We start from the raw sequence: 26,378 nt of genomic DNA, 5'->3' as shown, positions 1-26,378 counted from the left end.
GTGAGCGTCAGGTCAAGCGTGAGGTGCGTGTTGGGTTGGGCCATGGTTTCTCAGTATTTGGTCGGCTTGATTGTGTGTGTTGTTTTCTTGTTTGGAGGAAATGTCTTGGTCTTCTGTCTTCTGTCTTGGTATTCTTGTTAGCTTGAAGTTGATTTTCTTCTTACTCTCCTCTTCCTCTTGCTATCTTGAAATGTCCATTCATTCGTGTTTGGGTCTTGTTCTTCGTCTTCATCGTGACTTAGGTTTTCGTAAGTGTGGATGAAGTCGGAGACGGTGAGGTTGACCACGTGGGCTTCTGCTCCTGGGGCCTCGTGGTGTTCTTGATTCTTTGTGACTTGTGTCTTTTCTTGAGTTTTCTTTTTTTTATTTTTATTTTCTTCTGGTCTTTTCTTGTCTTGGGCGCGTACAACAAGGAGGGCCTCTTTGTAGCTCAGTTTCTTGTCAAGTCGAGCCTTGGCTATCCTGCATTCCTCCTTCCATTTGGGGCAGGTCCGATCGGCGGAGGAATGTGGGCCGCCACAGGCAGCGCATTTTTTAACATAAGAACATAAGAAAATAAGGAGTCTTCAATAGGCGGTTGGCCTGTGCATGGCAGCTCCTGTCGAGAGTTACAACCACTCTCTATCATCCATGAATCTATCTAGCCTCCTTTTGAAACTTTCCAGAGTTCCAGCACTTACTACAAAGTTGGTAAGCTTGTTCCACTCGTCCACCACCCTATTTGTGAACCAGTTTCTTCCTATCTCCCTCCTAAACCTAAACTTATCCAACTTAAATCCGTTGCTCCGAGTCCTATCCTGCTCGGATATTATAAGAACTTTATCTATATCCCCTTTATTGATTCCTTTCACCCACTTAAATACTTCTATCATATCTCCCCGCACTCTTCGTCTTTCTAGGGAATGCAAGTTTAGTTTCTTTAACCTATCCTGATATGGAAGGTTTCTAAGTACCGGAATCATTTTCGTCATTCTTCGCTGCACCGACTCTAGTGAATTGATATCCATTCTATAATAAGGGCACCAGAAGTGAACCGCATAATCGAGGTGCGGCCTGACTAGCGCAAGATATAGTTGCAATAAGACCTCTGCACTCTTATTACTTACACTTCCAGATACAAAACCCAATACTCGGTTTGCCTTATTTCGAACATTAAGGCACTGTTTCCTAGGCCGTAGGTCCGGGCTTACAAGTACCCCAAGGTCTCTTTCACAAGTCGACTTCTCTAGGTTGATGTTGTTAAGGCTGTATTCATTGACAGTATTTATTCTTCCAATATTAAGTACGCTGCACTTGCTGGTGTTGAATTTCATTGGCCATTTTTCAGACCACCCCTGCAGTTTATTTAGATTCTCCTGTAATGCATTTGCATCTTGCCCTGAATTAATCTGCCGCCCTATTTTGGTGTAATCCGCAAACTTGCTTATGTCACTGCTGATCCCAGTCTCTAGATCGTTTATGTAGATTATGAACAAGAGTGGGCCTAGTACTGACCCCTGGGGAACCCCACTGGTTACACGGCCCCACTCAGATTTAACACCATCTACGCTGACCCTCTGCGTTCTATCGGTGAGCCATGATTTTATCCAATTTAAAACTTTCCCCTCGATACCATGAGCCTTAATTTTTCTCAGAAGCCTCTGATGCGGTACTCTGTCAAATGCTTTGCTAAGGTCTAAGTAAATAACATCGTAATTTTCGTCATTATCTACTACCTCGAAGACTTTCCTAAAAAACGTCAGCAGATTTGTTAGACAAGATTTTCCCTTTGTAAACCCATGTCGAGAGTCGTAGATTAATTTGCTTTTCTCTAAATGCCATCGGATGCTATCTGCTATAATTAATTCAAGAAATTTCCCCACTACTGACGTCAAACTGATCGGCCGGTAATTTGACGCTGATGATCTGTCTCCCTTTTTGAATATGGGTACTACATTTGCTTGTTACCACAAGTCTGGCACAACTCCAGTGTCTAATGATTTTGTAAATAAATTTACGAGGGGTCAGCTAATCTGTTCCGTACACTCTTTCAAGACTCAAGGGAAAATTTCATCCGGCCCTGGGGATTTTGTCTTCTTTAGTTTATTTATCCTCTTAAGAACATCCTCTTTTCCGATAGTGATATTTATTAATTTATTAATTTCTCTTCTTCCTTTCCCCTAAATATCAGTTCCACCTCTGGAATTTCCTTGTGAATTTCTTCTGTGAAAACTGATAAGAAGTAGCTGTTCAATGCCTTGCTTATTTCTTCACTGCCATTTATCACTTCTCCCCTCCCTGACTTTAAAGGCCCAACTTTGTCCTTGACCTTTGTTCTGTATACCTGGAAAAATCCCTTGGGATTTGCCTTGGATTCTCTCTTTCACTGTGCTAGGGCAGACAGTGTAGCAGTGTCTGGGGCTGCCGCACAGAGAGCAGGTGTCCTGCGCCTCACACTTGTTGACAGCGTTTCGGTCTGCAGTAGGGCTTGACTGGCACAGTTACCCACGTCAGTTGAGCCTCCTCGGGTAGGGCTGCATGGTGTCCGATGAGGGCAGTGGTGTCGGACAGCTTCTTGACAACTTGGAGTTGTCCCTCGAGGAGTTCGCTCAGTTCTGCTTGGTCCACGTGGGCAATTTCGGCGTGGGAGATTACTCCCGGCTTCAGGTTGTCCCATTTGTAGGCAATCATCTTTATTGGGATGCCGTTGATGTCTGGGATCTCCAAAAAGTTTCAAAGAACTTCTTGAGAACTAGGAGGTTTAATTTCTTGGGGCAGGTCGGCGTATCCGCTCCTCCAGATTGTGTTAGTTCTAAGTTTAGAAGCTCCAACAACTTTCCCTGCATACGAATTCGCAACCTTTCGATTTACAACAGGTATCTACTTACTGCTAGGTGAACAGGGACCAAGGGGCCGAGGAAGAGTGTCCAAACAACTTCCGCCTGCCCGGGAATCGAACCCGTGACATCTTGCTTGCGAGACAAGAGCGATACCGCTTCTACCACAAGCGCCCCTGGCAGGTTTATCGGTTGGCTGGCCTTAAATACCTCTGACCCTCCAAGGTCTAGCCAATGGGAGCAGGGCAGGTGTGTTAGCTACCACTGAGTGACAATGATAGTTAGCCATCGTTTACCAAGATTTACTTTACCATTTGCCGAGGCGAATGTTTCAGTACACCACCAGAGGAAGAGAACCACCTCCGCTCACCTCTTTTTATATTTAGCTTCCCCTAAAGTAATCTTGTTAGGTTAGGTTAGGTTGTAATGTGTCAGAGTAAACCACCTGGCTCTACAGGGATTTCAAGGACAGCTCACATTAGCTATGCGTGGGTTTTTTCTTGTGAAGAAACTTGACTATCATTCATTCGCCACTGTGAGAAATATGTCTTGATATGATAATGTACGAGAGAGATAATGGCTCTTTTACCTTTTCTTTTTTTCCAGTGATGATTATATATATATATATATATATATATATATATATATATATATATATATATATATATATATATATATATATATATATATATATATATATATATATATATATATATATGATAACCAAGAAAGAAAACACGAAGTTCCCAAGCAGAACTTTTTCATTTATCACCTTGCACCTACAGTGATTTACTTGCATATATATATATATATATATATATATATATATATATATATATATATATATATATATATATATATATATATATATATATATATATATATATATATATATATATATATATATATTGATATTGTGAATACAATCATTAAAATGAATAATTTACGTCACTAAGGCTATAAATTTAAGTTACATTTGCACAAGAGTCGTGAAAACATACAGGTACAGTACAAAAATATTATTTACAACATTGTTTGTAATGTGTACAATGTAGTTTGTTCTAACAGCATGAAGCCTGAAATTCACTATAAATAGACCGTTTTGGGCCTAATGGAACGATGCAAATTATTATTACGTTTAAACTAAGTCATATTCATATCCCAGGCATTCATCATAGTGACATATATTGTTGTGCAGTAGAACAAGTCAGTGAATGCTAACGAAAGCGTCCTTCAGGTGGGCGGTGTAGTCACAGCTGACCACGTGACGACAAGGAAATATTATCAAACCACACGAAACACTTTTGTTCACTCGCCACAAAAAGTTCTCAAACAACTGCACACGACAGATTTCAGAATGATCACTGTGGCTCCTGTCACCTCAGGATGGTTGGTATGCCTGGTTGTGAAGTGATTCTCAATATTTCGTAATAATATATGTGGCTCGTCTTTATATTATTTACAGGTGAAAAGAAATAATTTACTTTTCAATAAAACCTCCCCATAGAGCAATGTTCAGATTTCCCATTCGTTTTGTCATATTGTATAATGCTTAGAGCGTTCGAGAACTTTTGTGGAGAGTGTATCTTTGAGAAATAAAGAATTTACTTAGTTATTTCCTTTTCAGTTTTGGATGCGACGGTCTTCTGAGAGAACACGGAACTATAACTCATCCTATGTGATACGACAACACTTTTCCCAAAATTCTCAAAAGCCTCTACGGTCTGAGGTTACGAGAGAGAAAGAAAGAGAGAGAGAGATACCCCAAGTTTCCTCTCGACTAATAAGGATCACACGTACAAACTGTCAATTCCCAGTGACATGAAGATGGAGCTCCTCAGCGCTTCCTTCATTACCACACTGCAGTTCCCGTCCCTCCTACTCCTGGTGGTACACATGGACATCACCCAGGGCACTTGTACAACAGTCGAGGGGCACAAGACTGGTGATTGTGTAGAACCTTGTACAACTCCGTCCGATGGAATACCAACTTGTAGAACTGAAATACAAAAACAAGGCTGGAACGGTGACTGTAATGCTGACTGTTCGGTTGATTACTGTAATACTGAGTGTCAGGAGAGGATTGCCTTGCTCTCTGGAGTTTCAATTACGACTACTCCACCTGCCACTCCTGAACCACAACCAACACCACCACAGGATACTACCACTCAAGAGAAGACTATAACAACACAGCTACAAACTACAACCATTCAAGCACAAACTACAACACAACAAACAACCACTCAACCACAACCAACACCGACACAACCACAGGATACAACCACCCAAGCGCAGACTACAACAGCACAACTACAAACAACCACTCAAGCGCAGACTACAACAGCACAACTACAAACAACCACTCAAGCGCAGACTACAACAGCACAACTACAAACAACCACTCAAGCGCAGACTACAACAGCACAACTACAAACAACCACTCAAGCGCAGACTACAACAGCACAACTACAAACAACCACTCAAGCGCAGACTACAACAGCACAACTACAAACAACCACTCAAGCGCAGACTACAACAGCACAACTACAAACAACCACTCAAGCGCAGACTACAACAGCACAACTACAAACAACCACTCAAGCGCAGACTACAACAGCACAACTACAAACAACACCAACTCAAGCGCAGACTACAACAACACTACAGACAACACCAACTCAAGCGCAGACTACAACACCCCAACAACAGACTACTACAACCCCTGCTGCTGCCGAGTCAAGCACGACAACCACAACAGGTGAGTCTATTAAAGGTAGAAATTGTGTGTGTGTGTGTGTGTGTGTGTGTGTGTGTGTGTGTGATTATGGCGATTTAGGTTGATCGGTTGTGGTAATTCAGGTTAATTATACGTGATTCAGGTTAACAGTACGTGATTCAGGTTAACAGTACGTGATTCAGGTTAACAGTACATGATTCAGGTTACTTATACGTGATTCAGGTTAACAGTACGTGATTCAGGTTAACAGTACGTGATTCAGGTTAACAGTACGTGATTCAGGTTAACAGTACGTGATTCAGGTTAACAGTACATGATTCAGGTTAACAGTACATGATTCAGGTTACTTATACGTGATTCAGGTTAACAGTACGTGATTCAGGTTAACAGTACGTGATTCAGGTTAACAGTACGTGATTCAGGTTAACAGTACGTGATTCAGGTTAACAGTACGTGATTCAGGTTAACAGTACGTGATTCAGGTTAATTGTACGTGATTCAGGTTAACAGTACGTGATTCAGGTTAATTATACGTGATTCAGGTTAATTATACGTGATTCAGGTTAACAGTGCATGATTCGGGTTAATTATGCGTGATTCGGGTTAACAGTGCATGATTCGGAGTTGATTATACGTGATTCAGGTTAACAGTACATGATTGTCGGGTTAATTATACGTGATTCAGGTTAACCAGTGCATGATTCAGGGGTTCACGGTACATGATTCGGGTTCACAGTACATGATTCAGGTTAATTATACGTGATTCAGGTTAACAGTACATGATTCAGGTTAATTATACGTGATTCGGGTTAACAGTGCATATTCAGGTTCTGATACGCTGATTCAGGTTAACGGTACATGATTCAGGTTAATTATGCGTGATTCAGGTTAACAGTACATGATTCAGGTTAACGGTGCATAATTCAGGTTCTGAGTACATGATTCAGGTTAATTATACGTGATTCGGGTTAACAGTACATGATTCCGGGTTAATTATACGTGATTCAGGTTAATTATACGTGATTCAGGTTAATAAATCGTGATTCAGGTTAATTATGCGTGATGCGGGTTAATTATACGTGATTCAGGTTAATTATACGTGATTCAGGTTAAATATACGTAATTCAGGTTAATTATGCGTGATGCGGGTTAATTATACGTGATTCAGGTTAATTATACGTGATTCAGGTTAATAAATCGTGATTCAGGTTAATTATATGTAATTCTGGTTAATTATACATAATTCTCGTTAATTATACCTAATTCGGGTTAATTATACGTAATTCAGGTTTATTATACACGATTCGGGTTAATTATACGTGATTTAGGTTAATTATACTAATTCAGGTTAACAGTACGTGATTCAGTTTAATTATACGTGATTATAGCTAATTATACGTGATTCAGGTTAATTATCCGTGATTCAGGTTAATTATATGTAATTCTGGTTAATTATAAATAATTCTGGTTAATTATACGTAATTCTGGTTAATTATGCGTAATTCAGGTTAATTATACGTGATTCGGGTTAATTGTACGTGATTCAGGTTAATTATGCGTAATTCAGGTTAATTATACGTGATTCAGGTTAATTATACATGATTCTGGTTAATTATACGTGATTCAGGTAAATAATTTTACAGTTTGTATCTAAGTGTATTAATATTTATTTTCTGCGATTCAAAACAAAAGTGCTGGTAACGCTGCAACACATTCTACAACTATTGGTAACACTACTGCAATACTACACCGTATTCTACAGCTCCTGCTAACACTGCTGCCTCTACAACTATTGTCAGTAACACTGTAACATATTCTACAACTACTGGTAACACTGCTCCAGCGTCTACAACTGTTGGTAACACTGCTCCAGCTTCTACAACAGCTGATAACACTGCTGCAGGTTCTACGACTATTGCCAGTAACACTGTAACATATTCTACAACAGCTGGTAACACTGCTGCAGGTTCTACGACTATTGCCAGTAACACTGTAACATATTCTACAACTGCTGGTAACACTGCTGCAGCTTCTACAGCAGCTGGTAACACTGCTGCAGGTTCTACGACTATTGCCAGTAACACTGTAACATATTCTACAACAGCTGGCAACACTGCTGCAGGTTCTACGACTATTGCCAGTGACACTGTAACATATTCTACAACAGCTGGTAACACTGCTGCAGGTTCTACGACTATTGCCAGTAACACTGTAACATATTCTTCAACTGCTGGTAACACTTCTCCAGCGTCTACAACTGTTGGTAACACTGCTGCATCTTCTACAACAGCTGGTAACACTGCTGCAGGTTCTACAAATATTGCCAGTAACACTGTAACATATTCTTCAACTGCTGGTAACACTTCTCCAGCGTCTACAACTGTTGGTAACACTGCTGCATCTTCTACAACAGCTGGTAACACTGCTGCAGGTTCTACAAATATTGCCAGTAACACTGTAACATATTCTTCAACTGCTGGTAACACTGCTGCAACTACTACAACCGCTGGTAACACTGCTAAACATGTATACATTGGCACAAATTTCGTAAGCACTGACACATATACTAACATTCAGCAACATTGTTACACCAGCACTTACCACTACATCACCATCACTACACAGCAGGGCATTTATCCACATCTTCACAGGGGGGCTCTCAACGAGGACACTCTAAAGACCAGGTCGGGGGACACTAAAATCAGTGCATACTGTATGATGTATGTTATGGATTTATGACTGTTACCGGTGTCACAAAGTAACGGGTGGGAAAGCATGTATGTAAATATACTGTATATGGTAATATACTGTACAACTGTTGTATTTTGGCATATGTTATGGTAACGTGTATATATATATATATATATATATATATATATATATATATATATATATATATATATATATATATATATATATATATATATATATATATATATATATATATATATATATATATATATATATATATATATATATATATATATATATATATATATATATATATATATATATATATATATATATATATATATATATATACCGTCATTGTGCGTGCAAAAAGCTTAATTTTATTAAATGAAAATTGTTATGCACATTGTACTAAACATAACTAAACTGTTAACAATATCAGTTGCCCTTAATTTGCATTTGGCATGATGCAGTTATGAAAAATTAAATACCAAATTATGTATATACACAATAAATAATCACCTTCACTGTATTTATCACTGCACAATTAACAAAAACTTATTTTACCTTAGGCACCGAAGGAAAACAATTCAAACTGCCTTTACGGTAAACAGTGTAAGCTGTACCAGCGTAATTACATACAACTATCCTCTCTTGCAATCCTTTTTATGAAATCTGTTTTTGTACACAGACATGTCTGGGGCTCCGCCTGTACTCCTATTTACAATTTGCTCAGCATTTTGATAACAGTTCAGTGTTCAGTTTTCTTCAAGACAAAGAACACATTGTGAATACAGTACAGTACTTAAGAAAGGTTACGAAATTGGAATAAATGAATGTCAACTGTAAAGTAAACTCACTTTATTTTAAATTCTGTATTTTTAGTAGTAAATGCGGAATAGGGTGGGTAAAAAAAAAACAAATTTCTCGACTGAAAGCTTAGAGTGAATAACCGGGGTGGGGGTGGGTAGGGGGGAGGGGGCGTTGGCTGGGAGGCATTTGTCCCTCCTCCTCCTTCAATGTAAAAAAATGCCCTGTTTATTCTTCAATTTTCTTCCACCCCTGTTGGGACAGATTTCACCAGTGACGGGACGACTGGCAACAGTGCTACACCTTCCGAGTCTACTAAGAAAAGTGAGTACGTGTATGTACAATATGTATATATACAGTATATCACTGAAATACTACTGTTGAAGATAAAACAAAAAATGAGAGCACTACATGTTGACCATAACCCCCGGTCCTCGTCAAAATAACTCTTTTTGAGCTTATCTTCTACAGTGGGATTTTAGTGTTATGATTTATGTGGTATTACATAATATACACACATTAATTTATCCATTCATATATATATATATATATATATATATATATATATATATATATATATATATATATATATATATATATATATATATATAAAATCCTAAAATAATTCAACTCTCCAAGACTAGAATTTATTAGAGTTGTCATATCTGTCAAACTTGAGAATAGTTCTCCACAGGAGAGCAAAGCCATATAATAAGACTTAATTTCTTAATGAATTCAGATCAGTTAAACAAAAATCAATAAAATTAAGATGTATAATTCATTTTTAATATAAATATTTACCTTTTCCTAAGCATGATACAACAACACAATAATCTTCCAAGTTTATGTTTACAAGAGAAGACACTATGGAGAGCCTCGTCTACCTTAACTTTATTTTTACTATTCTCTGGGTTATATTTCTTCCTTTATTTCTCTATGTATCTTCACTTCCTCACGTTCTTTCATCTGTTCCTCTGACCCAATCAACCTAACTTATTCCTTATCCTATACGAGATGGAAGTCAACTATTGTATGAATGTTATGATTATTCTTTGTATGTCTGCTGTTATTATTGTCTAGTTGATTGGTGGTTATTATGTGTTACAGTATAATTATTTATAATCTAGTATGTTTTCAGAGAAGTATTGCAAATTATGCAAAAGTTTGTAAAATGTGATTATATGTAGAATCTGCTAGCGTAGTATATTTTTTGGTGGGGGGGCTTAAATTAACGTACTTTAGGTTTGCAGTAATTGATAAGAAACCTTCACTCTGTATCGCTTTTGTATCCGAATGAATTATATAATACACTATGTGCTATTTTATATAACCCCAGGCTATTATAAAGTGATATATTTATGTTTACCTAACATTAAAAATACTTTAATGAAAGTTTTTTTATTTGTCCATTATGTATAAAATTTCTCTTAAGACTAAATTTTGATACAATAAAATGTGTACTGTATAAGATGAGTAATGGTTTAGCTAAAAATATAGCTTTGATAGTCCAACCAAGTGACAAACAGTGTATTAAATAACGAGAAAAAATTAATACAGAGGTGCATGTTAGCAAGGGAGTAAATCAACTACTGGGTAGGCTGTGACGGTGACCTACCTATTACTACCCTTAAGAACAAGTGAATGTGAACACTCAGGTACGCGTCCTATTATGAATGAAAAAAATCTGGGTTTATATTTACCAAAGGTTCACAAGTAAAAATTTCTCCCGCAACAGAAGATATGAGTATTGCTTTAAACTGTGGGACTTCTGTATCGGCTCAAGAACAACGGACTTGAAAGCTCAGAAAATGTACGAGATTCTACAGCAACTGACGTGATAACTCTTCATTATTTACAAGGGAAAAATAGTTACAGAATTTTTAAGAATATGAGTCATGGAGAGAACGTGAGGTCATAGTAGATACAGGGGTGATGAAAATTATAGACTTACCACGACAGAGATTAGATTACCATTTTTTTTTACAGGATTAGCCCACCAGCGCACAGGTCAATGACCCACATCAGGGTCTGGGGGGCGAAAATATAATAATAATAATAATAATAATAATAATAATAATAATAATAATAATAATAATAATAATAATAATAATAATAAATAAATAAATAAATAAACATATATACTGTATGTATATATATAAATATATATATATATATATATATATATATATATATATATATATATATATATATATATATATATATAATGATGATAACAATAGCATTAATAATAATAAAGGATCATAAATAAAAAAAAAAGATCACTAGCGAGAAACAATACATGTATGTTGTCTTGTCAAAGTAAGAAAAACAATTGAAACCCTGCAATTGTGAGTAAATAAGGCAGAAAGTCAGATGAGCAACCTGGGACTTGGTCACAATTTTCGTGATGCCATATGGCAGCAGGGTCTACCATTAGACAACACATTATGCTTCCAATATCTTCCCAGGCGGTAGTACCTCCGGAGGAGACAGTAATGATAAATCCTCGCAGAATATATAACTCATATTCTATGAAATCAGCAAAGAGAGACTATGAAATCAAAATAGCAAGGGAATCCAAGGCGAATCCCAAGGGATTTTTCCAGGTATATAGGACAAAGGTCAAGGACAAAGTTGGACCTTTAAAGTCAGGGAGGGGAGAAGTGATAAATGGCAGTGAAGAAATAAGCAAAGCATTGAACAGCTACTTCTTATCAGTTTTCACAGAAGAAATTTGAGATGAAATTCCAGAGGTGGAACTGATATTTAAGGGAAAGGAAGAAGAGAAATTAAGGAATATCACTATCAGAAAAGAGGATGTTCTTAAGAAGATAAATAAACTAAAGAAAACAAAATCCCCAGGGCCGGATGAAATTTTCCCTCGAGTCTTGAAAGAGTGTAGGGAACAGATTAGCGGACCCTTCGTAAACTTATTTACAAAATCATTAGACTTGTGGAAACAGGCAAATGTAGTACCCATATTCAAAAAGGGAGACAGAGCATCAGCGTCAAATTACCGGCCGATCAGTTTGACGTCAGTAGTGGGGAAATTTCTTGTATCAATTATAGCAGGTAGCATCCGATCACATCTAGAGAAAAGCAAATTAATCTACGACTCTCAACATGGGTTTACAAAGGGAAAATCTTGTCTAACAAATCTGCTAACGTTTTTTAGGAAAGTCTTCGAGGTAGTAGCTAATGACGAAAATTACGATGTTATTTACTTAGACTTTAGCAAAGCATTTGACAGAGTACAGCATCAGAGGCTTCTGAGAAAAATTAAGGCTCATGGTATGGAGGGGAAAGTTTTAAATTGGATAAAATCATGGCTCACCCATAGAACGCAGAGGGTCAGCGTAGATGGTGTTAAATCTCAGTGGGGCCGTGTAACCAGTGGGGTTCCCCAGGGGTCAGCACTAGGCCCACTCTTGTTCATAATCTACATAAGCGATCTAGATACTGGGATCAGCAGTGACATAAGCAAGTTTGCGGATGACACCAAAATAGGGCGGCAAATTAATTCAGGGCAGGATGCAAATGCATTACAGGAGGATCTAAATAAACTGCCGGGGTGGTCTGAAAAATGGCAAATGAAATTCAACACCAGCAAGTGCAGCGTACTTAATATTGGAAGAACAAATACTTATAATGTATATAGCCTTAATAACATCAACCTAGAGATGTCGACTTGTGAAAGAGACCTAGGGGTACTTGTAAGCCCGGACCTACGGCCTAGAAAACAGTGCGTTAATGTTCGAAATAAGGCAAACAGAGTATTGGGTTTTATATCTAGAAGTGTAAGTAACAAGAGTGCAGAGGTCTTATTGCAACTATATCTTGCGCTAGTCAGGCCGCACCTCGATTATGCGGTTCAGTTCTGGTGCCCCTATTATAGAATGGATATAAATTCACTAGAGTCGGTGCAGCGAAGAATGACAAAAATGATTCCGGGACTTAGAAACCTTCCATATCAGGATAGGTTAAAGAAACTTAACTTGCATTCCCTAGAAAGACGAAGAGTGAGGGGAGATATGATAGAAGTATTTAAGTGGGTGAAAGGAATCATTAAAGGGGATATAGATAAAGTTCTTATAATATCCGAGCAGGATAGGACTCGGAGCAACGGATTTAAGTTGGATAAGTTTAGGTTTAGGAGGGAGATAGGAAGAAACTGGTTCACAAATAGGGTGGTGGACGAGTGGAACAAGCTTAGCAACTTTGTAGTAAGTGCGGGAACTCTGGAAAGTTTCAAAAGAAGGCTGGATAGATTCATGGATGATAGAGAGTGGTAGTAACTCTCGACTGGAGCTGCCATGCACAGGCCAACCGGCCTATTGCAAACTCCTTATTTTCTTATGTTCGTATGTAAGGGGAAAGACGTACAGTGGATACAACCTCCATCAAGGATAAATAGGAAGATGGTAAGATGGTTGAGGTATGATAGGAAGAGTGATAGATAGCCTTACATAACAACACGCTATATAGGCTAAATGACCTCCCAATCGTTACTAGAAATAAATTGAACTACTGTACGTCCATAGTTATGTGAGCAAGGTACTGATTTAGTTGTACTTTGTTTGTATGTATGAATGTATGTATGTATGTGTTGAACTACGATAGTCATTACTGGGGCAACAGTTCTTTTCGGGTATCAACATACTCTTTTATTATTTCAATTATTTTCCTTACTAAAATTTTTCAATGTTTATTATTATTACTACTACACCTCGAGAGTCATCACCTGTGTCATTTCGTTTGCTTATTCATGTCTTTCCTTTGGTCACCAGCGCTTGTTATCACGTGAATGAACAAAAATATATATTACTAGGTGACGTGTAAGGGAGTTACTTTCATGGAGCGTTATATGTGGTTGAATCAGAATTACAAAATAAATAAAATAGTATATCATGATAATGGTAAACCTTACTTCTATATCCTAATGTACTGTACAGTCCAGCACTGTACCACAGGGTGTAGTTAGTACTTCTCGGCTGCCGGTCCGTCGTAAGCGTGTGTCTGCCCCAGCTCGGGGATCTTCATCGGTATCAGACGCTTGTACAGCAGACACATTTCCACGAGTGTCAAGACCATCGATATTGTCAGAAAACCAAAACACCATCTAGTACCGAAGTCTGTGTACACGTAGGAGACGAAGACGGGGCCCATCACCCTGCTGAAGCTGCCCACTACAGTTATTATACTCATCCAAATGCCCTGGGGCTTGGGGCCAACCAACTTGGAGAATATAGACTGATTGATACCTGTTGCCACGGGATAACCGATAATGACGATTACGTAAGCAACTATGAGTTGGGCCAAGGGTAGCTGAGGTGTGTAAGTGCACCATATCTGAGTCGTTGGGCAGCCTGGGCCGCAGTCTTCAGTATCTTTGTCGAAAAGCAGTTGATCCATATTCTCGTAATCGTATACTTGCATTTCCTCGCTGGTGGCTATGGTGGTCATTTCTGTAGTTACGGTATCGTTATCTGTTGTACAGGTTTGGATAGGAATACGAGCGTCTCCCCAAGGCAAGAAGATGAAGGTGCCCACCACAATGGGTACAAGTCCCAGTATTATCATTACAGTTCTCTCATCGTATCTTTTGGCGAGAATTCCGTTGAGAGCGAACATAAATATGCAAATGAGTCCTCCGACGCTCAGGGCAGCACCGATCACTATCATGGCTTTGTCCTCCGTCCACGCGTACTGGTCCATAACGAAAGGCACAGCCAAGGTCTCCAGCAACACATAAATGAAGACAGCAGTGAAAAAAGAAAAGAGGATTCCTATCAGGGCAAGGTGATCAGGTTTGGGCAATTTTATTTGGTCATCCTTTTCCATGGAAGCCTTCAGTAAGGCACGTTCCTTTTCTGCAATGTTGTATTCCTGGAAGGAAATTAACGGAGGGATCATTATAAGTTCACTTTACGGGCGAGCATATTAATGAGAGGATAGGGGTCTTATAATGTAACGGAATAGGAAGTGTATACGATAATAACAATAAAAAATGAACTTTTTATGTCTGGTTATTAAGTGGGGAAGTGCGGGACAAGTTCTTCCATGAACTCACCTTGAAAATACATGGAAGATATAACACCAGGTTAATGAGGCCCAGAGCTCCTGCCACCCACCCGGCAGCTGTAAACTTGTTCCATAGTAGCCAATCGATCCCGGTGTCTACCTCATTTGGGATGAGTATCGTCAGCACCGCCTGAATACCTTCAAGAGAATGCGCCACTTGTAAACTCCTGGTATTAATGTCTTAGCTTTATTACAGATATTGTTAACTAGTGTTCTCACGATAAAGAATCCTACAGCCTGGTACTTACCAAGCCAATACTTAAAAAAAAAATTGTACTTGTGTTCATATTTCTAAATGTGCTGGGGTTCAGACCAATCCCCATCCTTGCCAAAGCTACATTTTCTATCAACACTGACGATGGAAGGGTTCACAAGGAACCACAGAATTAAATACATTACCAGTAACAATTTTAACAAAGGGACTGACCTGGACCTATAACGAACCCCAGAGCTTGTGAGCCCGACAAGATGGAGATGACGATGGTCCGCTCCTCAACAGTGGTCGACGCCGCCAAGTAAGAGCGACTCAGTACAATATTGGCTACGGACAGAGTTTTACGTCAGCCATATTTCATTTTCCAACTCATATTTTAAAATGTGTGATGGGCATAGGATAGTGCGTCCTATGAAGGGTATTATATAACCAAGAAGGGAACCATTTGACTAAGCATAAGGTAAGAAAGTCGAAGTTGCTTGAGTTAAACTGAACAGGAAAAGACTGAGTTTGTCTTAATTTTAAACAGTTGTTATTTTTTTCTTATGGATGGAAAGACCTGAGTGTACCATAAGTTCCCTAGAAAAGAAATGCGAGCAATGACACAATTCTACTACTAAAAAAAAAAAAAAAAAAAAAAATTAAGAATGATGATCTGGGACTAAGAGGAGAGGTCGTTCATGGACTACTCACTAATAGTACAATGACCATGGAAACAGACGGTAGGAAGGGATGCTATTAGACCTCGCTCGTGTACTGAGGATCAAGATTTTGACTCTCTACAACACAGGACTTAACCTTTGTTGGGTGTTTTGATATGAGGTGGGACATGAGGTACAATTAGTAAAGGAACTCCCTCTCAAAATATAGTTGTCATTCATGAGAGAGAGAGAGAGAGAGAGAGAGAGAGAGAGAGAGAGAGAGAGAGAGATATTCAAACGCTACCAACGTTAAGTGTTACAAGTTTCTTTTTTCAGTTTTGTCTGTAGAAGATTTGTTTGGTGGACTAGTGTAGGCCCATTGTAGAGGAGAGGGGAATGGAGTGTACATGAGAGGGGTATGGGGTGTACAGGGCGGCGATTTGAGCTAGCCATACTTTAAATATGATAAATATATTCTAAACCTTCTCATTAAAATTTTCTGTTTATCGTAAATTTATAACTTATGGAGACGTAAACTTCACCATTACAAAAACAAATGCTATCTTACCTGAGCTGACACCGGTCATGAACCTGGCGACTATCATGGCGTAGTAGGGAGCAAATTCACCCAGACCCTTGAAACTGGCCAGCAAGGAGTACATCACGTTGCCCAGGACGAAGAAGGAGAGGGTGATGTAACAAGGCAGTCTGGGTATTGGGAGAATATATAAGTTCAGTGTTAGTCATTTTTTTTGTAATTATTTTGTTTGTTATATTAAGTTTGTAATGTTAATGTTGCTGTATCCTGTTTTATGTTTTAGGTCTGACGATGTTTGTGTGTGTGGTAACCCTCTTACCTGATGCTGCCAGATTTGTTTCCCCATAATCCTACGATGGGTGACCCTATCATCTGACCTAAAGGGTTAGCCGCGACGACCCAGCCCAGAGACGTCTTAGACAAGGACGGTACCAGCTGTGTGAGGAAGTAGGGGTTTTAGCAAGTGGGTGAGAGGGAACAGAATGTGAGATACTGAAGAAAGTAGAGACGAATTGAGAAAGGTAAATTAATAAATAAGCACATACACACACACACACACACAAACTGACCTCCTCCTTAAGGTATGGCCAGACGCCGCTCAGGACTATCGAGAAACCGATAGACATAACAAACATGGTGGTGTAAGCGACCAGATGAGACCTCTTCCGAGCTACTTTCTCCCTAGGTATCTCCAGCAGCCTGGTGTGGTCCTCTTGGTAGGCGGGGGCGGTGTTCCTGCCAGGTGAGAAGATCAACCATGCGGGAGAGGAGAAAGAGGGAGGGAGTGTGCTACAGTTAATGGTAAAAGCTCTGGTACATGCGACATATTCATCAATATTTATCAGCATATACTTTTACATTATTAATTAAAATGAAAAATAATCTTGTTTTGATGTTTATAAAAAATTGACACAAATATACACCCACTTACTCGCAAATGATGGCAGGAATGGTGCCGTGACTCAGAGATCCCGTCATTTTGTGGAGGGGAATCTCGTCCATGGTGTGATCAATAATGAACGAGCCGTGTTTTCCTAATATCCCGCCCATCTTGACCGATTTCAGCCGAGAGCTCAAGTTACGATGATACTCAGTATTCGAAGGGCCTCAGTAGAGTGTACTGTCGAGTTTCTTGGACTTAAGAATGTGTCAGATTAGGTGATTAACCTTCTCAGTAGTCACGATTCGTCGTATTTTACTACAGTAATTGTGTATTTTGTTTAGGAGGAAACGTTTATTACATTCAGTAAAGAGAAATATTCTTTTTCTCGTGAAAAATTTATAACACTTCACGACACTAACACAAAACTGGTAACATGAAGACTATAAATCACTCAATATTTTTCATTCTCACTGAAACTAAAAAAATTGTCTCATGATAACTGTGGTATGATAAGATCAATCATGAGTGTGTCAGGTCTCTGGGCGCTGTATCAGGGTATATAGTTCGCTGTCACACGCTGTCAACTGCAACTGCCAGGGAAGACAGCCCCTATACCTCACCTGTGGAACCAAGAGTATTTTGTCAGAGATTTAGTAAGAGTTTATTCTCATTACGCTGTTCAGTGTTGTTCAGGAGCGTAATGAGAATAAACTCTTACTAACGTTTTATATATATATATATATATATATATATATATATATATATATATATATATATATATATATATATATATATATATATATATATATATATATATGGTTCTACACATGTCAATATCTGGATCGTATATGTGGAAAAACCGGCGGGGTGAGGTGAGATTATATATATATTTATATATACTAGCGGAATCGCCGCCCTCCGGGCCGCTCTTTCGCTAGGTCACGGTAGGACGCCGCCCTCCGGGAGGCTCCACATTGTCTCACTGAGGTGCATTAAGGTAGACCACATTTTTGGTTTTGCCATTAGCAGCAAGTATGTACAGATTTTTGCCAGTTCCCACTCTGGAGCATCCAACATAGAACTGTCCATGAGAGAAGCAAGGAAACACCAGGTTTAGGCCAACCATCTTTAGGGACTGTCCCTGGCTTTTGTAGATGGTCATGGCAAAGCTCACTTTATCCGGGAACTGAAGTCGCTTGAACTCAAATAGCAGGTCAGTGGTGATGAGAGGTATCCTTGGTATAAAAACGTCCTCACCTTTAGCTTTATTGTAGCTACTAGTACATGTGGCATCATGTTCTTCACCACCAGTCTTGTGCCATTGCAGAGGATTGGTGGTTCAAGATTTCTTAAGAGCATTATAGGAGTTCCAATCTTGAGAGTGAGGTGGTGAGGAGGCATTTCAGCGGGCTGCAAAGAATTAAGGAATTCTGCAGGGTACTGAACTGCTTGGTCCTGGTCGATTACTATATCAACTGATTTGAATGAGGTCTCACTGCCTGGGTAGAGCCATGTTGATTTCAGCCACTGTTTCATTCTTTGGTGACCAGAATTGCGCGTACATGCAGCCTCTTGAGAACCTTGTAGTGGTGGATAATGTTTGAGTAGACCATGTTAGTGAGCTCAGTTGAGGACTTTACAACATTTCCACATCCTTGAGGAATGATTATTTGACCTTCTGAATCAACAGGGAAAGTTCCATTCCCAATCTGTAGTAGAAGGTTTGCAAACCGTCCAGCATCCTGATCTCCTTGTAGATGTACTCTCATGTTTGTGGATAGGGTGAGTGTCTGAACACTTCTCCAAAGGTATGATGCCTTGAGGCACGCATTCAGTTCATCAGCTGGAGTGCTTCGAGGAATGACAGGTAGGGTCTGGCGAAAGTCTCCAGCAATGACCATTGTAATGCCACCCATGAACTGGTCATTTTCTCGTATGTCTTGCAAGGTCCTGTCCAATGCTTCAAACGCTAACTTGTGAGACATAGTGCATTCATCCCAGACTATGAGGCTGCATTTTTCTAAGAGTTTTGCCTTTGCTGATCCTTTTTGATGTTGCACACTGGATTCTCATTGTGAGCGAGGTTGAGAGGCAGTTTAAAAGTTGAGTGTGCAGTACGTCCTCCTTCTAGTAGTGTTACAGCAATGCCTTAGGATGCCACAGCAGGAGCAATTCTCCCCTGATGACGTACTTTGGCCAACAGAAGGTTGATCAAGAATGTTTTTCCTGTCCCGACAGGTGCATCAAGAACGATCATACCTCCCTGCTCCGCTTGTATCGCTTGCAAGATCTATTCATGAGCTATACCAGGTGAGTCATTTTCTTCAACAAAATTCACCAGAACTTCAACTGCGCAGTCTATCTCTCTGAGCAACTCCCTGTTTGCAGCTAATGGTTCTTTTCGGTTTGGGGAAGGCAATCCAAAATCAGTCAGGTTTTTTCCGCATAGCTCCATCACTTTGTCTTCCAGCATGATCAGAGCCCTGTTGAACATGTCATCCATGAACTCAATCTCTTGACCAGGATGTTCTCTTCTTGCTTGATGAAGCAGATCCTCTGAAAGACTATCCTGGTGTTTTTTCCAGGGCTAGCTTGGGTTGGAAAGTCCACATGTAGCAATCATGATGGCAAACAGGTTCCTCATTCTCATTGGCGATTGAGTAGCTGCTGCCTCTTCTAATGTGTCATTCCAAAGACCATCATCTTCCAGTAGGCCAAGGAAATGCACGCTTCCTTATAGGTTCTGCAGACTTGTCCATTCACTGTCTTGAGTGCTGCATATGATGTTGGGCCACGGATGTGGTGCAAAAGTAGTCTCAACCAATAGCATTCAAAGTTGTTGGGGTGAACCGTGTAGACACGTCCCAAAGCATTGCCTGACTTTGTCCCCGGATATCCTTCAACATCGGATCCTTGAGCTCTTCTCTGGAACTTTTTCATTGAAGCCTGCCATATGTGGAACTTGGGTACGTCAACATACAGGAGTATTTGAGCAAACTCATCTTCCTGTGAAAGCTTAAAGAATGCAGTGAGAGTCGTATCAGCAGGATTTGCCATTTGATTTGGTAGAGACTCTTCTGTGAAGTATACTCTTTGTCCATTTTCCAGGTGAACAGCCAGGTGAACTACTGTTGGACATCGTTCGTGTATGGGAAAACTAAAAATTCTCCATAGGGCTTCATTGCTGCATAAATAACGGCCCTGCTGAAACTGTGTCACCTCATCATGATTTCCATCCTTTTCCAATGCAAAGATCGCTTTGTCAGAGCCTTTGTTGACGTATCTGCAAACATACTTGATGGACTTGACTGAATTACAGAACTCCACATTGATGTGCGCATTGAATGCTTTACTCAAAAGAGGATTGTAGGGGACCACCCATATAACATATAACACCATCCATCATCACTACAGATCGGTAAAGTAGGTTCCGAGATTCTCGTGCGGACACAAACATACATACTTCCTTGTTATATATATATATATATATATATATATATATATATATATATATATATATATATATATATATATATATATATATACACTGTAGGTATGTAGCAACACTGTAAGCTCAGCGCACAGGATGCTGAATGCTGACCTCGGGAAATCTTCGCCGTCACGCCTTGTTGGCAGACAGGGATGTTGCCAACTTTCCATAAGAGAGAAGGTCATCAAAATCTTAGAATCAGTTATTGAAAAAAAAAATTGTACACCTCTTTGGATGACAAAATAAAGGTCACTCAACGTATAATGCCTCACTACGGGATACCCTAATACAGATAACACTTCACTGTTTTTTATTGTTTTTCTATTGTCATAAAACACTAATGACTTTGTTATGGAGAATGTGTATTTAGACCAGCTTGTCGTTATTCGTAACCACTTGCTGCAACCTTTGTTCTAATTTTTTTTGTAACAGATGTAACAGTAAATGTAACAGTAGTATAACGGTTTCTTTGTAGATTCGCTGCCATGACGTAGATAATAATTCTTCTTCTTTGTACCAGTATGCCACAGTAATGGGGAGAACATAATATCTCTACCTTTACCAACCGTGTATATGATGAGATGACTGTTAGTGTGATATAACAGTTACTTGTGAAACTGTCATATATGAAACAACCTTCCTGGGTTGTCACCACTTGTAACGATCACTTGAGAAGCTATTTCGGATGGAGTTCCACTGTGTATCACCGTAGGTTCATCACTGTAAAATATCTCAATGTAGCTAATGAGATGTTAACAGGAGATTTCACATGAGATGGACGGAGGCTATGTTAAATAGCTCTGCTAAGTACGTCCTGTCGATACAGTAATTGAGTGAGGGTGAGTAGTGACCCATCGAGGAAGAACGGAAATATATCGGTCGTCCTCCCTCGAGGGAAAACGGAACCATTCACGATGGCTCTCAATACGTCTTCCTCTCGTGAGCGCTAACGAACGACTCAATTGTCTGTTTTTTATTTACTTAAGGAGTATCTCAGATACATTTCCAGGTGGGTAACTCCATAAAACTTATCACTGTACCTATGAGTGTTAAGAGGAGGACGGAGGCTATGTTAATAGTCCTGCTAAATGAGTCCGGTTGGTGTGAGGGGTTGAGCAACAATGCCCATGAGTAGGAACCCATCGAGGGAGAACGGAAATATGTAAGTCTTCTTCCCTCAAGGGAAGACGGAACCATCTACGATGGCTCTCAATAACGTCATCCACGTCTTCCTCTAGTCAACGATATCAAACTACTGCCCGCACTAGGTAACCAGAGAGCCGGCTACTTAATGCCTGAGCACAGCACAGTTTGACGTGGCTTACCGTGGGTAGTACCCTCTGGGTACACCTTATCACATGCATTGAACATGTCACTTCATAGCCAGCGGAAAGTTACAGGGGGTGATAGAGTATAGTATATAAATCAAATGTAATTAACCCATTTATATATAATACTTCTGCCTATAAGACAGGGGGCTATTACACACACACACACATAAAATATATATACGTATATATACTGTATAGGTAGCAGGTAGCAAGCGGCTACCAAACAGGGAGGTACTACCACCTGGGAAGATATTGGAAGCATAATGTGTTGTCTAATGGTAGACCTTGCTGCCATATGGCATCACGAAAATTGTGACCAAGTCCCAGGTTGCTGATCTGACTTTCTGCCTCATTTACACACAATTGCGCAGTGGCGTAGCTAGAGCGTGTGCCGCCCGGGGCGGCCCTTGAGTTTGCCGCCCCCCCCCCCCGTGCCCCCACAAAAAATACATATTGCACCAATGCACAGTGACTCACTCTTATATATATATATATATATATTAAATAGTTTGTGTACCATTATAATATTACTGTACTTTCACATACTCAAATATAGTATGCTTTAAATACACCCCAAACATACTTAAACTTTATAAGTAACAGTTAAACAAAAAGCAAAAACGACATATAGGATCGGGAAAAAAGTAAAAAAGTGTAAAAAATTAGGAACATCTTTATTTCTGAAATGAAAACTACAACTTTCTACTAAGTAACTTTTCTTGTTTTTTTGTTGGCAAATTCTTCAATGACATTGTCAAAAACTATTTCATCTGTCAATTGTCGCTCTATAGACAGTATGGCAAGATTTCTCAACCGCAAGGTGCTCATAGTAGATCTTAAGTAATTCTTGATCAGTTTTAGTTTCGAAAAACTCCTCTCACAGGTAGCAACACTAACAGCAATTGTGAGGAAAATCCTCAGCATTATTACTATATTTGGAACCGAGTTCCTAAGGTTATACTTTTGAATAAACTGCAAAAGTTCAAGGGGCCTTCTTTCCACGTCTGTATTCTGTCTTTAATAGTTATAGCAGCAACAGCAACAAAATGCTGAAGTCTTTTTCTCTCAACGAGGAACTCCTCTTTATCAATGTCGTCGTGATCGTGATCTATTTGACACTCATATTTATCATCCAAAAGATTCAATGGGGTAAGGAAGGCATATTTCTCAGCAAGTTCATGAAGCTGTTGAAATCTCAAAGTTATTTCTTGGATCACTCTGTCCAGCGAAGAAAACATTTCTCTCCTCAATTCAATGTCGTATGGCAATTCAGCATCTCGTGATCCTTCACCAAACATTTGTTTCTTCTTTTTGGGTCGACGCTGACGCTCCATGACTATCCCCAGATCATTGCAAATTTCTTTGGCATAGTTAACTCCATTACTCACTAGCTTGTCCCTGTTTTCAACTTGAAATGTTTCTAATGCCCTGAGTTTTATATCACATTGTTGTATGTTCAAGCCCTTGGTTTGGAGGTAAGTCTGTGTGTCGTTAATTTCTAGAAGGACGGGTCCCCACAGGCCAAGAAAGCACAAAAAGGAAAATGATTGCAACGCACCAAGTAGAACACCAGCATCTACCCTGGTAGCTGTATTTTCTTCTTCACCAGTTAACTTTTCTAGGGCACTTAAGATTTTTGAGAAATGTTTCTTTACAACACTTACAGCTTCTCCCCTCGCACTCCACCGAGTTTCTATTATGCGCTTGACACTTTGACCAGTGACTGAAGTTAGAACATCCCAGCGATGGGTTGATGAAGAAAAAAATACAAACAAACGTTCCACACATCCAAAAAAGGTAACAGAATTCACAGCAACAGAAGCTGCATGAACACCCGCCAAATTCAGCGAGTGATTTGTACAAACGACAAATTCTGCTTTTTTATTAATTTCCTTGATACGTTTCTGAACACCAGTATGAACACCAGCTATCACCGCAGCATTATCATATGTTTGCCCTCTACAATTTTGAATATCAATTCCATCTTTCTCTAATTTTTCCAAAATCATCATTGAAATATTCTCGGCGGTTTTACTTTCTGTTTCAATGAAATCGACAAATGATGCCACAACCTTCACTTTATCTCCATCGATCATAACATAGCGTAAAACTTGGCTCGTTTGATCCTTATGTGAAATATCAGGAGTGCTGTCGAATATCATGGAAAAGTACTTTGCTTCTTTTACTTGCTTGATGACTTTGCTTCTTACGTTTTCTCCCAAAATTTCTATAAACTCGTTCTGAATAGTAGGAGACAGATAGGAAGTAGCAAACTTGTTTCCTAGCTGGATTCTTAGATGATGTTCACGTAGCACTGGATCATATTTCGCCAACAAATCAACTAGCTCTAAAAAATTTCCTCTATTTTCCGTTGCTTTAGTCTCGTTTCTCTCATAATTCATTCCTTCTCGGTGGCCTCGTAAAGCCAAATTCTGTTTAGCTAGGAATCTAATAATATCAAGCAATCTTGAAAGGATTTCCTTCCACTTTTTCACTTGGCTTTCAACAACTTCTTGTTCTTTTTTATCAATTGTTGCTCCACGAGCAATCCTAATTTCCAACTCCTTCCATTGTGTGAAATTCCGAACGTGAGCTGCACTGGATTCGTGCTCGGATATTCTAGGATTCAGTTTCCACCATATGTTGAATCCATCCTCAGAATTAAATTTTGAGTTACTTCTGTCTGAAAACAGTTTGCAACAAAAGCAGTAAAGAGCTTCCTTGGAAGGGGAGTACACCATCCATGATCTCAACATTCTTTCACCATTTGGCAGAGTTTGAAAAAACCACTCGCGTGTTAGTTTTCTAGTTTGTCCTTTGGTTGACACACCTTCACGAATTACTTCACCAAAATCAGAATCTAGATTTTGAACCACAGACGCTCCTTGACGTACCAGAAAGATCCGTGTGTCATTGCTAATCTTGCTTGGCCATAGGCCAACATCTTTTATGTCCACTCTGTCCACAGCTGGTCCCGGAATATTTTCTTCTTCATGTTCTTCATCACTTGAAGGAGTTGAAGTTGACGAATCGCTTGAAGTTGAACTTGAATCCCTTGAATTTGATAATGATTTGGTTTCTATACGACTGATGTATTTAAAGAGTGCCCCTTTATTCTTGTTTAATACTTCCTCTCTTGCCTTTCTCTTTTTTCTGTACACAGCACCACTTTCTTTAGCTCGCTTCATCTGGGGACAGAGTGATAGAAGTATAAAACATTAATTTTTCGAGAAATAAATTCACACTGCATGTTTAAGATTAAAAGATAAAAAAAAATGAAAAAAAAGACGAGAACTTTAGATAAAAGTGATGAAGCTAAATATCACAAGTCACAAATTCTACACTTTTGACAAATAACACATTAAGAAAAAAGCTCTGTGTAGCAAAAGAATGCTTTTGTGAATTTACAAAAAAATTCAAAATGTATTACGTACATTATTTATTATTACGGCATTGAATAATATAAAAAAACGCTATTCCAAAAGGAATATGCATAGGAAAACATTTTTTCTTAAATAGCATTTCCTCAGCAAATGCATAATTTTTGATATATATATATATATATATATATATATATATATATATATATATATATATATATATATATATATATATATATATATATATATATATATATATATATATATATATATATACAATAACCACTGGAGAAAAGGAAAAGACAAGCAAGTACTCGTTTAATACATCCTCTGCCTGAGGATGTAAACAAAGTACTATAGTAATTTCATGTTGATGTAAGTTTCTGCATGCATATATATATATATATATATATATATATATATATATATATATATATATATATATATATATATATATATATATATATATATATATATATATATATATTATTTTAGGTTAGGTTAGGAATCCGTTACATAAAACAATTGTACTGCACCGTTATCTTTTATTGAGTATGATCTAAAATCACGGTATAATGACACTGTCTCACTAGTGTCATTATCATCTAAAATTATTAACAAAATCACAGCAATGTAAAAATAACAGCTTGATCTAAAATCACGGTATAATGACACTAGTATCAATGTAATACAATGGAAATGTAAAAAGTAGCAACTTAATCTAAAATTACGGACTCAGAGTACAGTGAAAATGGATGTCTGACAT

The 26,378-nt window shown here is 38.7% G+C and overlaps 2 protein-coding genes across 4 annotated transcripts in view; one reads left to right on the top strand and one right to left on the bottom strand.

The window, feature by feature from the left end:
* LOC121876173 (major facilitator superfamily domain-containing protein 8-like) overlaps positions 1 to 26,378 on the bottom strand; it is a 64,728-nt gene that overhangs the window by 26,168 nt on the left and 12,182 nt on the right. The window contains exons 2-9 of one of the 3 annotated variants that reach the window (XR_006090723.1): positions 17,460 to 18,031; positions 17,098 to 17,263; positions 16,848 to 16,963; positions 16,559 to 16,698; positions 15,563 to 15,676; positions 15,125 to 15,273; positions 13,982 to 14,940; positions 9,819 to 11,082 (exon numbers count right to left, since the gene is read on the bottom strand). Coding sequence is in view for 2 of the 3 variants with exons in the window: in XM_042381127.1 (XP_042237061.1) it covers positions 14,032 to 14,940; positions 15,125 to 15,273; positions 15,563 to 15,676; positions 16,559 to 16,698; positions 16,848 to 16,963; positions 17,098 to 17,263; positions 17,460 to 17,578 (1,713 nt within the window). In the remaining variant the exon portion in view is untranslated. Of the gene's footprint in view, positions 11,083 to 13,644; positions 14,941 to 15,124; positions 15,274 to 15,562; positions 15,677 to 16,558; positions 16,699 to 16,847; positions 16,964 to 17,097; positions 17,264 to 17,459; positions 18,032 to 21,941; positions 22,113 to 26,378 lie in introns of those variants that run through there. The other 2 variants (XM_042381127.1, XM_042381125.1) reach the window with 2 other exon arrangements.
* LOC121876229 (mucin-5AC-like) lies at positions 4,644 to 8,292 on the top strand. Its single transcript, XM_042381225.1, has 2 exons — positions 4,644 to 5,574; positions 7,316 to 8,292. The coding sequence occupies exons 1-2, from the start codon at positions 4,644 to 4,646 to the stop codon at positions 8,290 to 8,292; spliced, it is 1,908 nt and encodes a 635-aa protein (XP_042237159.1).

This window comes from Homarus americanus, unplaced genomic scaffold (genome assembly GCF_018991925.1).
Source record: "Homarus americanus isolate GMGI-L3 unplaced genomic scaffold, GMGI_Hamer_2.0 scaffold34921, whole genome shotgun sequence".
Taxonomy (NCBI): Eukaryota; Metazoa; Arthropoda; class Malacostraca; order Decapoda; family Nephropidae; genus Homarus; species Homarus americanus.
This window is presented reverse-complemented; position numbering and strand designations above follow the sequence as displayed.